This window comes from Orbicella franksi, chromosome 13 (assembly GCF_964199315.1).
Source record: "Orbicella franksi chromosome 13, jaOrbFran1.1, whole genome shotgun sequence".
In the NCBI taxonomy this organism is placed as follows: Eukaryota; Metazoa; Cnidaria; class Anthozoa; order Scleractinia; family Merulinidae; genus Orbicella; species Orbicella franksi.
This window is the reverse complement of record NC_138157.1, coordinates 21,248,643-21,266,513: the sequence shown is the minus strand read 5'-3', so window position 1 is coordinate 21,266,513 and position 17,871 is coordinate 21,248,643. Positions and strand designations below refer to the sequence as shown.

The 17,871-nt window shown below is 38.3% G+C and overlaps 2 protein-coding genes across 5 annotated transcripts; one reads left to right on the top strand and one right to left on the bottom strand.

The window, feature by feature from the left end:
- The first annotated feature begins 553 nt into the window (after positions 1 to 553).
- LOC145465455 (tRNA-dihydrouridine(20) synthase [NAD(P)+]-like) lies at positions 554 to 11,352 on the top strand. Of its 4 annotated transcripts, none has more exons than XM_081449233.1 (18): positions 554 to 941; positions 1,180 to 1,311; positions 3,140 to 3,185; positions 3,483 to 3,574; positions 3,825 to 3,868; positions 4,539 to 4,599; positions 5,335 to 5,382; positions 5,752 to 5,817; positions 6,370 to 6,440; positions 7,477 to 7,677; positions 7,939 to 7,990; positions 8,543 to 8,664; positions 9,033 to 9,114; positions 9,295 to 9,368; positions 10,019 to 10,072; positions 10,391 to 10,424; positions 10,538 to 10,611; positions 11,243 to 11,352. In XM_081449233.1, exons 2-18 carry the CDS (start codon positions 1,201 to 1,203, stop codon positions 11,337 to 11,339), a joined length of 1,329 nt encoding a protein of 442 aa, XP_081305359.1. In that variant the 5' UTR covers positions 554 to 941; positions 1,180 to 1,200; the 3' UTR covers positions 11,340 to 11,352. The 4 variants fall into 4 exon arrangements, with proteins under 4 accessions (XP_081305359.1, XP_081305358.1, XP_081305360.1 ...); XM_081449234.1 differs by lacking the exon at positions 554 to 941 and adding an exon at positions 1,938 to 1,992 and having other exon boundaries at positions 1,201 to 1,311; XM_081449232.1 differs by having other exon boundaries at positions 554 to 1,311.
- Positions 11,353 to 13,328: 1,976 nt separating this feature from the next.
- LOC145465454 (uncharacterized) lies at positions 13,329 to 15,591 on the bottom strand. Its single transcript, XM_081449231.1, has one exon. The coding sequence runs from the start codon at positions 15,063 to 15,065 to the stop codon at positions 13,329 to 13,331; it is 1,737 nt and encodes a 578-aa protein (XP_081305357.1). The 5' UTR covers positions 15,066 to 15,591.
- Between the last annotated feature and the right edge of the window lie 2,280 nt (positions 15,592 to 17,871).

The following is a 17,871-nucleotide window of genomic DNA, read 5'->3' as shown; positions in this document are numbered from 1 at the left end:
TTAAGATCTAGTAACAGCATTCAGTTAGAGAGATCTTTAATTAATAATACTCTACAGGACCAGACTGCAAGTTTATTTAACACGTTGCCCAGCAACGTGAGGTGCTGCCAAGACTATATTAAATTTTGTAAAGACACCAAAAACATTATTTTTAAGAGAGCTTTAGAACACCTGGCATAATTTTAATTATTTATTTATTCATTTATTTATTTTAGCATATCTTAAAACACAATTTTATCTCGTTTACATATAGATATAAATTCTTAGATATCTTTTAATCTTTTTACAATTGTAATTTAGTTAGCATCGGGTAGGCGAAGAGCCACCCTGTGGATATACTGCCCGAAATGCCATTATTATTATTATTATTATTATTATTATTATTATTATTATTATTATTATTATTATTATTAAAATCACTGACACGAGTCTGAATCTATTAGACAACTCATAAGTGAAATTTTTATTTATTATTTTTACACCATTTTAGGGTGGTCCGTAGAGGAGGTCCGTAGGGGTAGTCCATGGACTGGTCCGTAGGGTGGTGCGCGGACCCGGTCCGCTGTGGGGGTCCGCGGACCGGACCGGGGGTCAGTATTTTCGGGTTACCCATGGTCAAATTAAATTTAAATTTGAATGATAGCCAAAACTTTTTCTTCGCTAAATAAAACCCAAAATTCCTAAGTTAGCCGTCAGAAGAGACCAACACAACTTAGGAATGGTATATAAATTTTTGGTCAGCCAGCCACGATGAATTTTTATGGTGTCGTTTTAGGCGTTTTATGTGATCTTTAAATTGGTGGACGATGGGGGCCTTGACCCAGTAAGCACCAGTCCTCTCGCAACTAATTCAAGATGGCGGACACAACAGAGAAAGCCGGCGTGCCATGAGTTCAGTATTTGAATGGCAATGCCGGTTGCTTGTCTACGAGTAAGAGGTGGTAAGTAACGGATGCATCCATGGGATGAACTATATAGAGAAAGACAGGATATTCAGAACACATTAGTCATAGCAGCTTTCCAGCTAGTCAGCTTGCTTCCTTCTGTTCCTTGAATAACTGATAGGATCTGATGAATCTATCTGTTCCATTTTTGTGAGTAAAATCACGTGGCTACGTGTTTATCAGAAACACTAGGTTATAGGTATTTTCTCTGTCTTGTGTCTTTTATTTGCTTTAGGAAAAAACAAATGACGTAAAGATGAGTCTATGTTATGAGGGAAAAGTCATTTTAGCACCAATGGTTCGAATTGGTACTTTGCCTACGAGACTGCTTGCTCTCAAATATGGTGCTGATATTGTATACGCTGAGGTAAGAGTAGAGATCCGATTCTGTCACATTCATGAACATCATGACTACAACATTTAAACCAGTAAAGTGAGGTGAAAGTTTAAATAGAAGAGTTCATGCTCTAAGGGGCATTATGGGTAATCAGAGCAAATTTACAACGAAGCAACGCTCTGTCTATATGTCTGGCAGCTGGGCAGGTTTTTCAAAATACTCCGTGTCCAGCAGTCAAAATTACGTTATTTTTTAAAAATTTCAGTTAATAATATCAAATCCCTGTTATATGGCTGAATACTTCACTATTTCCACTGTAGTGTGAATTTTGGTGAGCCCCGCACATGGTATACCAGGATTTAGCAGTAAACATAGACTAAATGGCCAGCAGTCAAAAGCTTTTTGTAGGTTAGGCTAAATAGCACTCCTGTTAGTCTGAAAAGCACTGGTTAGCCTAAAAAGCACTCAGGTCAGCCTAAAAAGCAGTCCGGTTAGCCTCAATAGCTCTCTGGTTAGCCTGTTTATGGTTAGCTTTCAATAGAGAGTGTTCATGTGATGTTATCAAATTCTCAAATCCAAAACTAAGGAGTCCCTTAAGGTTTTATCCTCATCAGGCATAAGAGGTACTAAATTTATATCTGTTTACAACTTTCCAGCTCAGTGCATCCTTCATTTGGAAACCAGTGCATTTTCAATTTTGGATTCATGGCGGTGCGTGACATAAAGCTAAGATTACGTTTGTTGAAAAAGATACATTTATCTCGTGATTTTTAGCCATTTTAGGAGTTGAAGTATTAGGAAAAGTGCTTTTGTAAATGTTTTTTGGTTTGGTTCAGATACATGACAACATGTAGTCAGTTGACTAGATAGCCAAAGTAAGTTCCAGATGTTTACACTATTTTCCAGCCGCCATATTGGAGGACTTAGGAGGTCCTCCAACATGGCGGCTCCATATTAGGCTCTATAATTTTGCACAGAACATTTAGATGAATATGTCAACTTTGGGATAATGCATACACCTTAAACTAGGAGAACTGTCTTCTTTATTTATCGTCTATAACATCACAATTTCTTGACTTTATCCACTGAATGGTTTTTGATTTTAGTTTTTATTGCACGACAATGAACACTCTCTATAATGCTTACGGTAACACTATATATACTTAAAAAATTCCGGAAACTGTTAGCCAGTTGTGGTGGTGCAGTGGTCATGAGTATTGCTTGCCATGCTGGCGACCCAGGTTTGATTCTTCTTGAGGTTGCCTGCTGCAGTGTTATTTTTGTTATTATGCCCGACATGGAATATATTAAAAGGCTTGTCTGGCTGCTGGACATACATTGTAGTATAGCCACAGCAAAGAAACAGACCCATAAAACAAATGTTTATCTTTATATTTCTGTTCTGATTTCACATTTGGAGACCAAACATAAAACGTAGACAGAAACCCCTGCTCTAGATTTACCAGCATTTTTGAGCCGATCAAGTGACTGTTGTGGGCGTAGGAATTTTTTTATGGTTAAAACCAAATGATTTGATGAAGTCTTAACCGCTTAAGCCACAAAAATAACATCTCTGTTACTCTGATAAGTAGGCTAATGCCTAGCTCAATTGACTGAAAAACACTTCTAGTAAATGTAGAAAAGGGGTCTCTCTATTTACAGTAAAAGTTTCTCCTTGAAAATGAAACTCAGCATGGAAATATGAAGAAAACATATATTTTGCCACTTTGTTTCTTTGCAATCTTGCCCTGATTACCTATAATGCCCTTTAGAGCATGTACCCCTCCATTCTTTATGACTGGCTCAATACTGTGACACAAAAATACATGCATGTTAAACAATTTTCTTCTATTTTTAGGAGATAATTGATTTCAAAATTCTCAAGACAACACGTATTGAAAACAGTAAGTGAATTAAACAAGTAATTCCCTCCATTTCTCATAAAATGTGGTTGCCATATTGGCAGTTTTGTCTCTGACACTAATGCAATATTGGCATCACAAAGACACTAGCTCTAACTACATGTACACTGTAACAAGACTACAATGTATCATGTGAAAAAGCTGCCAAAGGACTTCCCCCAAAAAAATATTTCGGTTAAATCAGTTCAAGCCTCAATTTGGTTATGATTGTTCCATCAATTGAACAATATTATTATGGAAAGATAAGTTTTTGTTTTGTGCATTATTTGTTCTTGTCAGACACTCTTGGCACAATCGATTTTGTTCTCACTGATGGGACAGTGGTGTTTAGGACTTGTGAAGCAGAAAAACCACATGTTGTCTTCCAAATGGTTTGTGGCTTGCAACTTAGAATATTAACTCTTATTTCATCTATACAGTGCTAGTTAGCATAATAAATTATATCTCTTTTTAAGTTGATATTATTTTAAAATGAAAATTGACCATGCTTCTGAGCCAAACTGGGGATGAAATTTGTGTGCTGTGCCTGATTATTTTTAGCTCAACCTTATCATTAATTTTGAATTTGCAAATTGTCAATGTCAATCACTACAATCAGGTTTTTGTTTTCTTGTTATCTAGGGTACAGCAGATCCAGAAAGAGCTCTGAAAGCTGCGAAACTTGTGTAAGTAACTTAATATAGTAAATCATAAATTTTATACCTAAATGAAAGTACATGATACTGTAGTAATTAATACAGCAGCCTACAAAATGGTAACTAGTAGTCAAGTTAAGTTTAAGGCCTTGTTTTAATTGTGGAAAACATACTCAGTGATCAATAGTTACATGTATTGATAATAATTTTAAAAAATGACTACTTGTATTATTGAAGAGTTTGGGTATTACAAAATATCTTGCAGATCAATGATGCCTTGATCTGGTCTTTGTTGCCATTATAGAAACGTCTGTTTAGAGAAACTGAAACCAAAATGTCATCATGACATAATAATCAGCATTTGAACCAGAGCTTATCTCTGGTTTCTACAGAATGAACTGAGCAATGGTGTTGCTCACTTCATTCTACTCTCCCCTCCCCCTGGATGGGATGCTCTGTTGTCTATTGCAGGGCTACCCCTAGCAGTAAATTCACTGCAACCAATTGTTATACTCCTGCAAGAAGAGAGGCAGTGTGAGAGTTAAATGTGTTGCCCAAGAATACAGTACAGTGACCCCAGCCAGGGCTCAAACCCGGACTGCTTGATGCAGAATCCAATGCACAAACCATAAGACCTTTACTTCTTTCATATGTGAGGATGAATCTTTTTTATAAGTTTATTTGGTCAATTGTGTTAAAGGGAAAATGATGTGGCTGGAATTGATGTCAATATGGGTTGTCCTAAAGATTATTCAGTGAAGGTAAACAAGATAATATTGAACTCATTGCAGGGCAGGAAAAAACCCAGGTCCAGTTGCCTGGGGCAAGTAAATTTGGCTCTTGGGCAAGTGAATCTGGAAGCTTGGATGTCCAGTGGGCCAGTGAAATTAGCCTCAGTAGTCTTAGTGATAATTTCCAATCAAAAACAATTTCAAAACTTAAGACTGAGAGATGAGCTAAACAATGAATTGAAAGCATAGATTCATTTAAAATCCAAGCATACTATGCTTGCATTCACCATCTGATCACCATGTTGGCTGCCATATTGGATGTTCGGCACTAGAGAAGTCTGGCACTACTAATAAAGGACATGGTAAATGATGTAGTTGATCAGGCATGAACATTGCATGCCACACCTATTGGGTGGCAACTGAAAACTGAAATGTACTCAGGCCCACTGGGCAACTGGATTACAAAATTTTTTTCCTACCCTGCATTGGAGTTAAATTTATTTGTAATTTGAATATTATTGAAAATCATGTCCAGACAATGTTATTCGTGACCTGGTGAGTAGAAGATGTCTTCAATTGGAAGTGTACAGTGTATCCTTTTAACTGCTGTTGTCCACTTGCTTAAAATTTTGAGAAATTTAATAATAAAACTGATGAAGAGGACTAAGCACAAACAGACTTGAAGATTCATGGTGTTCCAAATGTTGGAATGTTAGGCTGTGACTCTGTCTATTGACAATTTAAAGTGTTGGATTTTCATTGCAGGGAGGAATGGGAGCAGCTCTGTTAACTCAACCAGAGAATGTTTACAAGGTGAGTACAGACTGATGACATTTTAGGCTGTGTTACTTTCAAAAGCACCATGTATTGTATCATTGAACGATAACTTGAGAAGTGTTTGAAAAGTTCATTGCAGCTTGCCGAGATCACATTCCACTGAATAGTGTAAAATGTTCAAAATTCAAAAACATAAAATTATTGTACTTATATTGATGGGCAAATGTAAATTATTAATTCGCTTTTGAAGCCTTGTCACTGTGACTTTGTGAAACTTATATTACAATGTACATGTACACCTTTGAATTTGTATTTCAGAGTGAATTTAATCTAATCACTTCTTTCAAGTATTGCTTCCGTCACATTACATGAACATGTACATGTAATGGTGTTAATTTCTTGCAGATCCTTACAACACTTGTGCAAGGAGTTTCAAAGCCAGTGACCTGCAAAATACGAATTTTGCCCACGGTACGTCTGTCTGTTCGAAACATTTATGGAAAATAGTTTTAATACCATCAGTCATTTTGAGGTCTTCAAAATCATTTTGAAGTGAAGGAATTACCATTGTATGATGCTGTTATGTTGGCCTTGTGATTTAATAGCTGTAAGTAATTGTAAAGGAACCTGAAAGAAATCTGGGGCTCAAAGATTCAATACGATCTCAGACCTCTTTGACAGACCTCTTTCGTCATCTCCAACTTCATTTTCTCGGTTGGTTAAGGGACAGTTTACTTCTCATTTCACGGTAGCATAAGAATTCAAAGTGGACGTACATTGTACAGTAAACATGTAAGGAATCTTTAACGATGATAAAACACACCAAATTGACAATCAAGCAAAATGGCAAGAAATACAAAAACTGTATTCATAAGTAAGTGCTTAAAGAATTACGGAAAGTATACCCAACTGTGACGAAAAGTCAATACAGCTGTAAAATAGGCAATTAACATTTTTAGTCCCTAGCTAGGCCTTAAAAATTACTTACTCTCCGGCTGTGTGACTTCTTATTCATCTCTGAAGATTGAAGAGACAATCGCTTTTGCTAAACTGGTGGAAAGTACCGGTATCGTTGCTCTGGCAGTCCATGGCAGGTAAGGTCGCTGCACAATTCCTCGTTCAACTACAACCTTTTATCCCAAATTTGATGCACATTTGTTACAAACATCACGGCAATTGCGTCACCAATTTTTTTTTGTTTAGAAATAGAAAAAGGCATATGTGTCGACATTGTTCGATGCAATTGGAGGGGATTGAAAATCAAACCGACTATTAAATCGTCAGCAGCTTTATTGTCCGCTGTAAAATAAACAAGAACGCTAGTGTTCTGCTTCCTTTAAGAAATAGACCAAACATTAAGTGCATGCAAAATGCAACGATATGTCATTATCACGGTTATCTCATGCCTCAGAAAATACAGCCCATCAGGAGGCTAAAAAGTCGTTGCATATTCTGCGGTATTTCTCGAATTGTTTTCACGAAAGTTTCCCGACATTCAGCACGGCCTCCAGCCCTCGCCAAGACCAGCGATTATTTTTCATCAGTTCGATTCAGATTGTGCGAGAAAACTTGAAATAAACGATTAACACAATTCAACTTTCTATTTGTTAAATGAAACCTTACGAGAGAGGGAATTTGCCAAACAGCAACCGAAAACTCGAGAATAGTGAACGAAACACCTTTGAATTTACAATTGCCTCAGCTAGTAGATGACAACTGACTTGTTTATGCCATTCTTTTATGGTGGTATATTCTAAAAGCACACAGAAGCCTGAATCTGAACCGGATACGGTGAAGTTCAAATCTTTACAAGTTTTTGCTGTATTTTCAGTCAAAGCTGCGTCTTTTTGTACTTTGCCCGTTAATTACCTATCTCTATGTACATTAAGAAGGCATATGGGTTAAAATGTTTAGTTATGCGATGTTCTGTGTATATCCTATTCATGACTTGATTTTTCTTTGTGTGCACACTTGCCTAAAGACTCGCACACTGAAGAATTACGTCCCTCTTGGAATACATGTGTTTCATAGTATGCCATTCAGACCCATTGTATTAATTAATTACTAGCGCATTTAGTTCCAAACAAACAGAGTGCGTGTTACTTACGATCAAAATTTAATGTTGTGCAGAGAAAAGCACGAGCGGTCCCGAGATCCAGTGCACACGAACGTGATACTAGAAGTTGCAAAGGCCGTCTCTATACCTGTGATTGCCAATGGCGTCTCTTTGATGGTGAAAACATTCGACGACATTGAAAAATGTCGACAAGAGACAGGCTGTTCTTCTGTGATGCTGGCGAGAGCAGCGCAGTGGAATCCGTCAGTTTTCAGGTAAAGTTGCCTGACAAATTAATCCCTTTAAGACTAAACGTTCATATTGTTGTTGAAGTCGGGTTGCTGTTTTATTTTTGTGATTCTGTGATGAATTATAGAGTAAGTCCTAACATATTGTTCCATGGTGACCACGAATACTGTTTTGCTTTGCTGGACCCTGAGCAGTCCACAGTAAAACGTTTATTGGGGAGTCTTAACTTACTGAACCACTTTTTACACAGGTCCAGAAATTCATATTTACTCCGTTTTCCTTCGTAGGAAAGAGGGCCGCTTGCCCGCTACTCAAGTTATAACAGAGTACATTAAACTGGTAAGTAACAATCAAATCGAACATTCAATTGTTTTAAAACTTTCAGGAAAAGTCAATCTTGTCGATTACTTCAGTTTTTTGACTCTCCTATTCATCCTGGGAAAATCTTTAAAGACAACAAACGGCATTATGCTGTTCATAACAGATACAGTGAATATTGGAATTGGTCCACTTGAGACAGAAACAGATTTGTCTTAGGACTGTTATATGTTGTCTGTGCACATTGGCGAGTGAATTTCATTGTCTGCTTAACACGCTCTCGGCTTTCCAAATTATGTCGAATTCAGTCAAACATCCAAAATGGCGTCAAAAACAATGAACTTTGAGTCAGGTAAAATTCTTGGAAAAGTGAACATTAAAGGTAACTAAGTTATGGACCGAGATATTTTGTGGATAGATGCAGCGATCGCGTTAACTTCTGCCTCCCTTTGTGGTAAATGGTAAAATCAAATGTCGTGAGTATTTGAAAAAATCACGAAATAATTCACTTGTGTAAATATCTCCTTTTTTAGTTGTAATAGCTCTTTCTGTTGTTTTTGTTTCTTTCTCCAGGCTGTGGACTTTGACAATAACTTTGGAAATACAAAATACTGTCTTCAACGACTGTTGCATGAAGACACCACCTCGACAGAAGCAAGGCAGATGCTGCACACAAGTGATATGCGAGAAATCTGGTAAGGCCCCGTCCACACGTATCCGGATATTTTTGAATCCGCAACGTTTTCTTTCCGGATACGGCTTCCGTCCACACGCATCCGGCGAATTCGGCAGCGAATCCGGATATTTTTGCTACGTGTGGACGGGGAAATTTTTGAATCTGGAAAGAAAAAGTTGCGGATTCCAAAATATCCGGATACGTGTGGACGAGGCCAAAGAGAGCTGAAACGGCTAATAACTAAATCATCAGCCGAGTAATGGACCTAGGGCCGAGTATCTCATTTTCTTTTCAGTGTCTTTCTCTTGTACGTTGTGTTGTTCAATAATACGGCCCGTGTCGAATAAATGGTTTTTTTTTCTTTTTTTTTTATCTTATCTGTTTCAGTGAAATATGGAATCTTGTCCCTTATTATGAAACGGTACTTCAGAGGAGGAAAGTGTTAATGGAAACCATTGAAAAGGATGAGGTGAGATGTTTGCGATAAACAGAAATTACTCTAGCCATCAGTTCATAATCATTATGAAAGAAAAAAAAAATACATTGTGAAAAAATTGATGCCACAAAACATCATTGTCTCAGGATCAAACAGTGTATGCTGTTTCCTGTTTTAAGAGTAATTCTCATTTTTTTTTTTTTTTTTCTGCAGAATGAGAAGAACAAGAAAAGAAAATTGTCAGATACATTAAGTGAAATTACTGAAATGAAGGTCAAATATCTCAGGTATAATTTTGGCTACAAACTTTTCTAGGCAAGCAATTGTTGAGCATAAAATAGTTGTTTTAAACTTTGTCTAAGTAATCAAATGATCTTCTTTCTTGTTCAATTTGAGATAAATGAGCAAAAGTAAACTTTTCAAATTACACTAGCCCGAGTGCTTATTTATTTCAAATTGGAAGAGAAAAACTATTTGCATGATTACTTGATAATAATATAATACAATTTTTTTCAATTTTCTGCTCTAAATTTCAACTTTTTGCAACAAATTTCATCTTTCATTGTTTGGAATTCATTGAATTGCTCTCAGCCAATCAGGATGCTGAACTTTTTGCGAGTATATTATTAGTGCACATGAAACAAACTGTGCTTTAGAATGCTGAGAACAATGTTCTTTTGATTCTCATGACAATCTTATTACGCTTCTATAACGGAAACAAAAATTGGATGCCGGATATTTCTGAGCACCCGTGCTCTTTTTTATCACTAAATATGACGGTATTGGAACAAAACCATTCTGTACAATGAGCAGCTTCAACTTCCAGATGATGGTAGGAAAGCTGAGCTGTGGATTCCTCTTCAGTTCGCACAATCCCCGACACTTGTATCAACATGCCAAACGGTCCTGTTAACATCTGGCTTTTGTTTCTTTGTAGAAAAATTTACTCCAGTGGTGTCACGCCTAAAACAGTCCTTATGGATTGGACACGGTAAAACTTTGAACTATTTTTTTGTGGCGTGAATTGCATTCTTAACAGAGGTTGAGGTTTTCAAGTGTGCTATTGAAATTCTGTCCCAAGACAGAAGTACATGTATATTCTCGTTTCTTTCTTTCTTTCTTTTTTTTCATTGATTCCACTCAATGAAACAAGCGGAGTTCTTTTCAAATACAGACACATAGTAATGTGAACGTATTTGACGTGCTAAATTAATGCAGGCGCGTTTGCCAGTTGTCCCAAACACCAACAAAGTAAGAGAAAATTATGTTTCCGCCGATATCAAATACATCTTTTGTTTCTTCTCTTCAGGCGCAACGGTATCAAGCAACCCTCTTACGAAATGGTAAGTTAAATTAACGTAATATCTAGCCTATTCAAAGTTCCTTCTGTGTGGCATTACGTGGAAGAAATATTTTGCGTAAAAAAGTTGAGATAATTGTCTCTTTTTTTCCCTAGATTGAAAGGGAGGAGGACAGATGGTTTAAGAGTATTGTACTTGTGGGTGACAAGAAATATTCTTCGACAGAATGGTAGGAAGTTTTGATAATCTAGATTTTTAAATTTAAATCTCGACACTTCTGATTCCTGTGATTCATTATTATCATCTTTTGCAGAATCCTTGTTATAAGTGTTTAATGAAACAAGTTATTATTCTTTACAACGTAACAAGGATTGCTTTCTTCTGGGGTCTTCTCAGACGATCCCTCGCTCGACTGTGTTCTTAATTGTTGAGTGGGTCGATCGATGTACATGAACAAAGCGAATGACTTGTTAAAGGACTTCAGTCTCACTTAAACTTGTACCAAGTGTTTAACCATTTGCAGGGTTTAGAACGAGATTGATGAAAACTGATTCTCAAGCTTAAATCTGGCTGTTTTCGTTTCGTTGTTTTTTTCTGTCTGAGTTCGTTGGGGTCGTGCATCAAATGCACTTAAGTTACATGTGACAGGATGTTTGTTGTAGCTTTATCATATCAGTCTGTATGATATGATCTCAAAGATGAAATAATACTTTTAAGTTCCAAAACAACGACTCTGTTGTATTATATTCTGGAGGTCAGAATACAAATGCTGGTCTGTATTGTGGGTTAATCCTGAACACGCGAGATTTTCTGAATTATTTGTCCGTAGTAATACCGCTGTTATTATTGTGTCGCTTCAGGGAATGCAGTAAAAAAGCCGCTGAGCAAGCTGCTGCTATCGTTTGTTTACAATCACTGGGTGTTCACGACGGACGATCAAAGGAAGAAACCACGTGATGTCAGTGGAGGTCTCTTCAGATCAGGAAAAGCATACATGCGAACTAAAAAGAGATCGTCTCACAAAAACTCGTCTTCTCAAACTGCCGTACCGCTACTGAAGAAAACTGTGGATTGAGGGAGTGAAATATCCAAGTCTATGATGGTAATGGAAATACTTCTTTTCCTTTGCGAGAATACATGGAGTTACAGGAACAGAAGGACAATGAGAGTTTGATTCAACTTCTTCACGCATCTTCCTTTCCCGCAGAACTCGCTTTCGTTCCTTCTCGTTCAGTTTTCTTAACAATGAGTACTTGCAATCTATTACAGTGGTAGTGACAACACTGACAATGACGTTGATAACGATGGTGATGGATGATGACGTGGAATATCGTCATGGTAATCTTGACAATATCGTCTGTTTATCATTTGCCGTTTATTTGTGCTGCTCCTTTACGAATCGAATGCCTTGAATAGGCATTCAAATATTGGAATAATGGACTCTCGAAAAGTAGGAACCAAATTTATTCATTTTACTGACCTTTACTCTACTAAGAGAACCACCTATCGTTTTTGTTTTCCCGAGAAGATCAGACTTATAACAACATCGACTGTCAAATACTTTCACTTGACTCTCAGATGCTCTTAGTGAAGATGACTTCTGCTCAGGTTGTCAAAACGTCAGTCACCAACAGCAGTTCTTTTTAAAACTACACCCTTAGCCAGACGGCCACACAAGATGAACTGCCAACCCAACTGTGGTACCATTTTATTTTAATTTCAATTGAATTTCATTTAGGTATACATATTATACGTGTATGTTTACGCGAATGGGCTTAGAAAAGACGAAAGAGCTGCTCTTAATTCTTATGATGAATAATCTTCAAGTATAGTTATTAAGCTTGTGTTCCTTGCATGTTTGTTCTTATGTAGGCTTTATTCTCAAAGTTGTAAATGCACGTAAAGTCACTCGGGCTGTTCAGGAGGGTGAAATTTGCGTTTCAGGGTCGGCTTTTTCTAAGTCCTTTTGGGATCTCTAAAGCTGGGAGTGATCTAAAAATAACTTGAGGGATCAGTTCGCAAAGGAATAAGGTCTGCTTGGTAAATAAACTCTCAGTCTTCATCGTCTCTTTGGAGAATTAACCAATATGTTAGTAGCCGTGTTTTACTGACTTGTCGGCAGACAACTCAGCATTTTTAGACCAACTTTCGCATCTTGTAGATTCTCAATCATCGTCCCTTAAAAGTTCTGTAACATTTATTTTATCACTCTAGTCACCCTATAGTGTTACACCACATATGAGCAGTTCTAGATTGATTACCGTAAAGCCAAAATCTTCGGTAATCAAATCACAATTACAGTCAGACAATCCATTGAACCAATCAAAACTCAGAGAAAATATATATAGCTGGCCCGAAGCGCGGGAAAACGTGTGCGAGCGAGGTTTTGGTTTTACTTCTGATAGCAATTGGATGCAAAGTGATGCGAGGTTTTGGAGTCATCGCTTTGTTTAGTAATTGGGAATGTTATCAGACCAAAACAAATGCGAATGAAATTACTTTCGATACTCGAGTGAAAACCGTTCTGACCGTAAACACTCCATACTTGCAGAAAGAAAAGTATCAAATACCATAACCTGTTTATTGGAAATTCAGTATAGCTTCGTTGGCTCCTCGCAAAACTTTGTTGACATAATCTTACTGTTTCGTTAAGAGTTTACTACACTGTGCGTGGATACAGGTATTAATATGTCTATATGTAAACTATGCATATTAAATTCGTATTAAACGAATGAATCACTTGTTTCAGTTTCATCAACCATATCCTCGGGCGTCAAATGTGACGTCCTGTCGCGACACATAGCTTGAGAATACATAAAACTATAACGTATCAAAATTTACATAAAAGTTAAAAAAATTGTGGATTTCTCTTCAATGAAAAAGAAAATATAGCAAACTTTGTCCAACAGTTTTTGTCGCATGTGTGTGAATGTTTTTTTTTTTCTCTTACAAAATATACACTTTGGATTTGTTTACACTTTCCTCAAATACACACATCGCCAAGCGTCCGTCATTAGTGACTGTCATTCCTCGTGAATCAATACGAATTGTCATGGATTCTTTATCCAGATGAATGTTGCGAACACACTGACCATGTTTGGTGTAAACATGCAGCGTTCTTGGGTATTTTACACCAGAATCATGACTGTACTCCACCGACAAAACGAGAGCATGCTCAGTTGCCCGGAAGAAAGCTATAAAACGAGGATGATGCGGTTTGGATTCATTCAATGTGAATCGAGAAAGGTGGTCGCCATTTGCACTAAATATGTGAACACAGTAATCGTGTTCCAAAACCATGACACAGCCATCACTAGCAGAAGTCATGTCACAAGGATGTTTCAATATTTTTTCACCGAAACTCTGAACAAACTGTCCGTTCGTGTCGTATACTTGCATGTGCTGCGATTTTTCCACCGCTACGATCACTCTGTCATTGATGTTCACTGTTATAAGAAAGCCGCGGCACCCTTCCTTCAGGTTAAACTTGTGATTGAGCTTGGCGTGCTTATCAAACACGCACACGAGACTTCCCAGTTCTCTCTGTATATACCAGCTGACCAGTAAGTACATGTTGTCTTCCTGGTCGGTCGTTATGCCTTGAATTATGAACCTGTTGGTGTCGTTAATCGGAAGACAGGTAGAGGTCAAGTACTGGCCGCTTTTGTCGAACACTTTCACGTCGCGATCACCGTGGTCTACAACAATAAACTGGCCTTCTGTGTTACTGGCGATGCAACGCGGTGACTTGAGCTTATGCTGTTCTTCACCCTCTTGGCCAAATGACCATGGTGCTACACAAACATACTCTATACCGAGCTTGTGTGATGAGCCAACCAACCTTTGGTCACACACTGGATCAACTTCCTCTCCTCCAATATCAATACAAGGCCAGATGGAGAATTCTTCACCTTCACTAGGACCAACCAGTCGCCTGATATCAAAAATAACTCGATTTATCCGGCAGACAGAGCCAATTATCTCTTTTCGTTCAACCTTGTGAAACCAAGACTTAAAGCCTTGTTTAAGCTGAACGCTGAAACTCTTCTGGACCACTGTCATCGAATGCAGCTCCTCAAGACACAATTTACACGCGGCTAGAGCTTCAGCTGGATTGTCAACTTTCTCTAGTAATGTCGCCATAACACGATACTGCATCGCTAAGATGCGGTCAGCCGTATTCAGAGCTTCATTGCTGAACGCTTCTGTTGCTTTCCTGCGGACATCTTTAAACCTGTCTTTTGCGTCGGAGAGCGCCCTTGAAGCCAGGACATCTTGATCGGTCAGTTGTATCATGAAGTTTGTCATTTCGTTAGCAAGGAAGACTGTCTTCATACAAGCTTCTGATGATTGTAAGATGACCTCTACTTTCTCTCCTTCCGTGGCAACAGCTCCTTTTGCCGTCGTCCTTGTGGTAGTACCTTCTTCGTCGCCGTTTTTTATATCCAGCACTTTATAGAGGTACACAAGTCCCTCCTTGAAGAAACTGATACTGGCTACCAAATCCTTTCGTGATATTCCATCGAGCTTTGATTTGATGTCATCGATTTCACGCACAATAAAGTTACGAAATTGTTGGTCGGTGACGTCGCCATCTTTTAACTTTTCTGTCGCCAAGTGTCGACCTTTGTCAAGCAAAGCAATGGTGACTTTGAATACTGTTGTTACGCTGAGCAGCACCATGATTAGTTTCAACTCTTCTCGTGTTTCGTTATGACAGGCTTAGCCTTGCGGAGCGGCTTTATAAAGTAGAAATTACGAATGGAAACAGAAAGTATTGCACGTCAAGATTAAGTCACCGTCTCGATCCTAAATCATTTGTTATTAATGAAAATTTCCTGTCAACCGTGACCATCATCATAAGCGCGTGTTCTACTTAGAACAAAAGATATACTTTTTACTACGAAACAAGGTCTATTTAGATCTAGAAGCGAAGGGAATATTCTGATAGTAAAAGAAAATATCGTTCCAGATATTAAGCCGTATTTCGAACAGATTTGATATGGTGGAATCTTAACTACATAGAAACAGAAATTTTTTCATCCAAGATTAGGTCACTGTGAATCTCATTTAAATTAGAACTAAAAAGTCATTTTGGTGGATTGAAAATCGTCTCAGGAGAACGCAAACAGATATTTACTAGACGTGAAAATGTTGTTTGTGGTGAACATTGGTACCGACTAGATTTGTATGGTACAAAATTGATGACACGGCCCTACTCACTGGCTTTCCAGTCCTTACATCACTCTTGAATTCTCGTGATCAAGTCAGATAACATCAATATGTGATTCATAAGCGTCATATTTTCTCAGCGCTGGTCGGTGTAATTCAACTGTTCGTGTGTTCCGCTCGGGAAGACGTTAACTGAATGAAAACCACGACCTGGACTTCGTGATGACCAAATTGTCAGGAAATATAGAAAGTGTCTTCTCAAGAACTGAACTTCTCTACGTGATGTTGATAAATGCGGAGTTCTACCGTGAAAGTTTAAATTATTACTGACGTCTCTATTTCCAGGTTGCAGTTTCTCTCAGTTTCGTAAAAGGCATATGCCGCCACACAGGTGAAAATGAGTTCCGCTGGTACGAAAGCGAGCATGTGCCGGAATAAACTCGTTTTCGCGCGAAAGGTTTCGCACCTGCAAGACGTCACATTCGAAACAGAACAGAAAAGAACTCTAAAATGGCCTTTTGTTTTGTCGCCGTGTTTATGGCCATAATGATTAGATCAGAAATTCGTTTCCTTTTGCAGTAGACCTTAAGATGGCCATTTCGACAACTACATTTAGTGATTCAGGCTTCAATTTTATACTGATTTTAGCCATTTCAAATGATATTTGTTTATTTTTTTTTTGCCTATCTACTAATGAAGATATAATTTTTATCATAAGCACACAATAAAAGGTTTCCTTAAAGATAAAACCAAGGTCAACAACTATTAGGGAACGTTTTAGGCACCGACGTTAACCGGCGGTTGGTGTTCTTTTTTGTGCGATTTTACACCCCCAATTTGCCAGTAGCACCATTTGCTAGCAGTTACAACTTCGTGTTCGTGACAAATAAGACAACATTCTAAAAACGTTTGTGATTAATCTCGCTAAACTGATGATTACTTGACAAGACAAGCTAGCTTGTTAACACGAGACAAACTAGTGTTAACAATTAATCAACTGAAGAGCATGTTCGACTTCTTAACCCTGTTCAAGTAATTCTATGGACAGGGCTGGAAATAACTGTCGGTCATTGTCCACCAAATTTTGAATATGTCCGGCCAATTATATTTCACAGACTCCGTTCGAAATATATGAGATAACAAATGGTAGGAATTTCCCAGTTAGTGCTTCAAACCACTTTTTAACGCCATCAGAAGGGCGAACCCTCCTAAAGAAACAATAAAAGGGGCCTGGGTATACCTACAAGGCCCTGGGACCTAGATCTCGTGGTCCCATGATGCTTCGGTGGCTTTTTTCCTTGTGCTTCAAACCATTCGGTAAGTATTTTGCTTTTGCCCTGCTGTTTTACAAATTCTAACCATTTTTTAGGCTTTGCCTCTGTGTTTTTACACAGTAGGTTTCTTCTAGTTGATATTTGTCGCTTTTCAGGATATTTAAAATCGCTGAACATGTCCCATAGAAGACACAAGTCGCGAAAAAGGTCTCGCTCTCGGTCGCCATCTTCCCGCCAAAACTCCGTTTCGTCGCCTGACGTACATCATGAAGGGTCCCCGCCGAAACGGCGCAAGGACGAAAACGATTCCCTTCAGAAGATTCTTCAGTCGATTGAACGTCTTTCCAACCGAAGAGACTCGTTTGAGTCCCGAGCAAATCAGCCAGAAACTATTGCAGATACTGATGATGATGCTTTGTCGATTATGGCTGATGAAACGTCAGGCTTTGGGATTAGCGAAACTTTGGCGACCGAAGCGTCTTTTAAGACTGCTACTACGCCCGTTGGGGCACCCGTAGAGCCTATTAAGGCACCCGTAGAGCCTATTCAGGCACCCGTAGCGCCTACTAAGGCACCAACAGAGCCTAGCTAGACATCTGACGAAGCTGAAAACTCAACGAAATCTAGTGATGATTGTCGGCTGTTCGACCCAGTTGCCAAGTCAACCTCCTGGAAACCATCAGCTTCTTTCTCCAAGTTTCTGGATACTAATTTCTGGAGAAAATTACATTTTATCTTACCAGTCATCTCTTGTTATTTTGGATGACTGGGCGACTCCTGAAGTGGATGCACTCTCTGCTCTAAAACTCGAGCAACAATTTAAAGTGAAAAAGTTTGTACAAGAAAGGGAAAAGGAAATGTTTAATGTTCAGTGTGCTATCTTAATTGCCACGGGTCCACTTTGTGGCCTTCATGATTGTATCAAAAATGATTCAGCTCCACTTTATGAGGAAATTAAAGTAGCTTTTGAACAAGTTCTTTGCCTTTTAGGCTCAGCCAGTGCTCAAATGTCTATCCTGAAACGTACAACAGAGAGTCCTCGC

Bases quoted from the DNA above. Each gene is read 5' to 3' on its own strand.
- LOC145465455 (XM_081449233.1), top strand. From the start codon at position 1,201: ATGAGTCTATGTTATGAGGGAAAAGTCATTTTAGCACCAATGGTTCGA. The intron at 8,665-9,032 runs GTAAGGCCCCGT...TATCTGTTTCAG, and splicing joins AGTGATATGCGAGAAATCTG to TGAAATATGGAATCTTGTCC. The intron at 9,115-9,294 runs GTGAGATGTTTG...TTTTTTCTGCAG, and splicing joins AAACCATTGAAAAGGATGAG to AATGAGAAGAACAAGAAAAG.
- LOC145465454 (XM_081449231.1), bottom strand. From the start codon at position 15,065: ATGGTGCTGCTCAGCGTAACAACAGTATTCAAAGTCACCATTGCTTTG.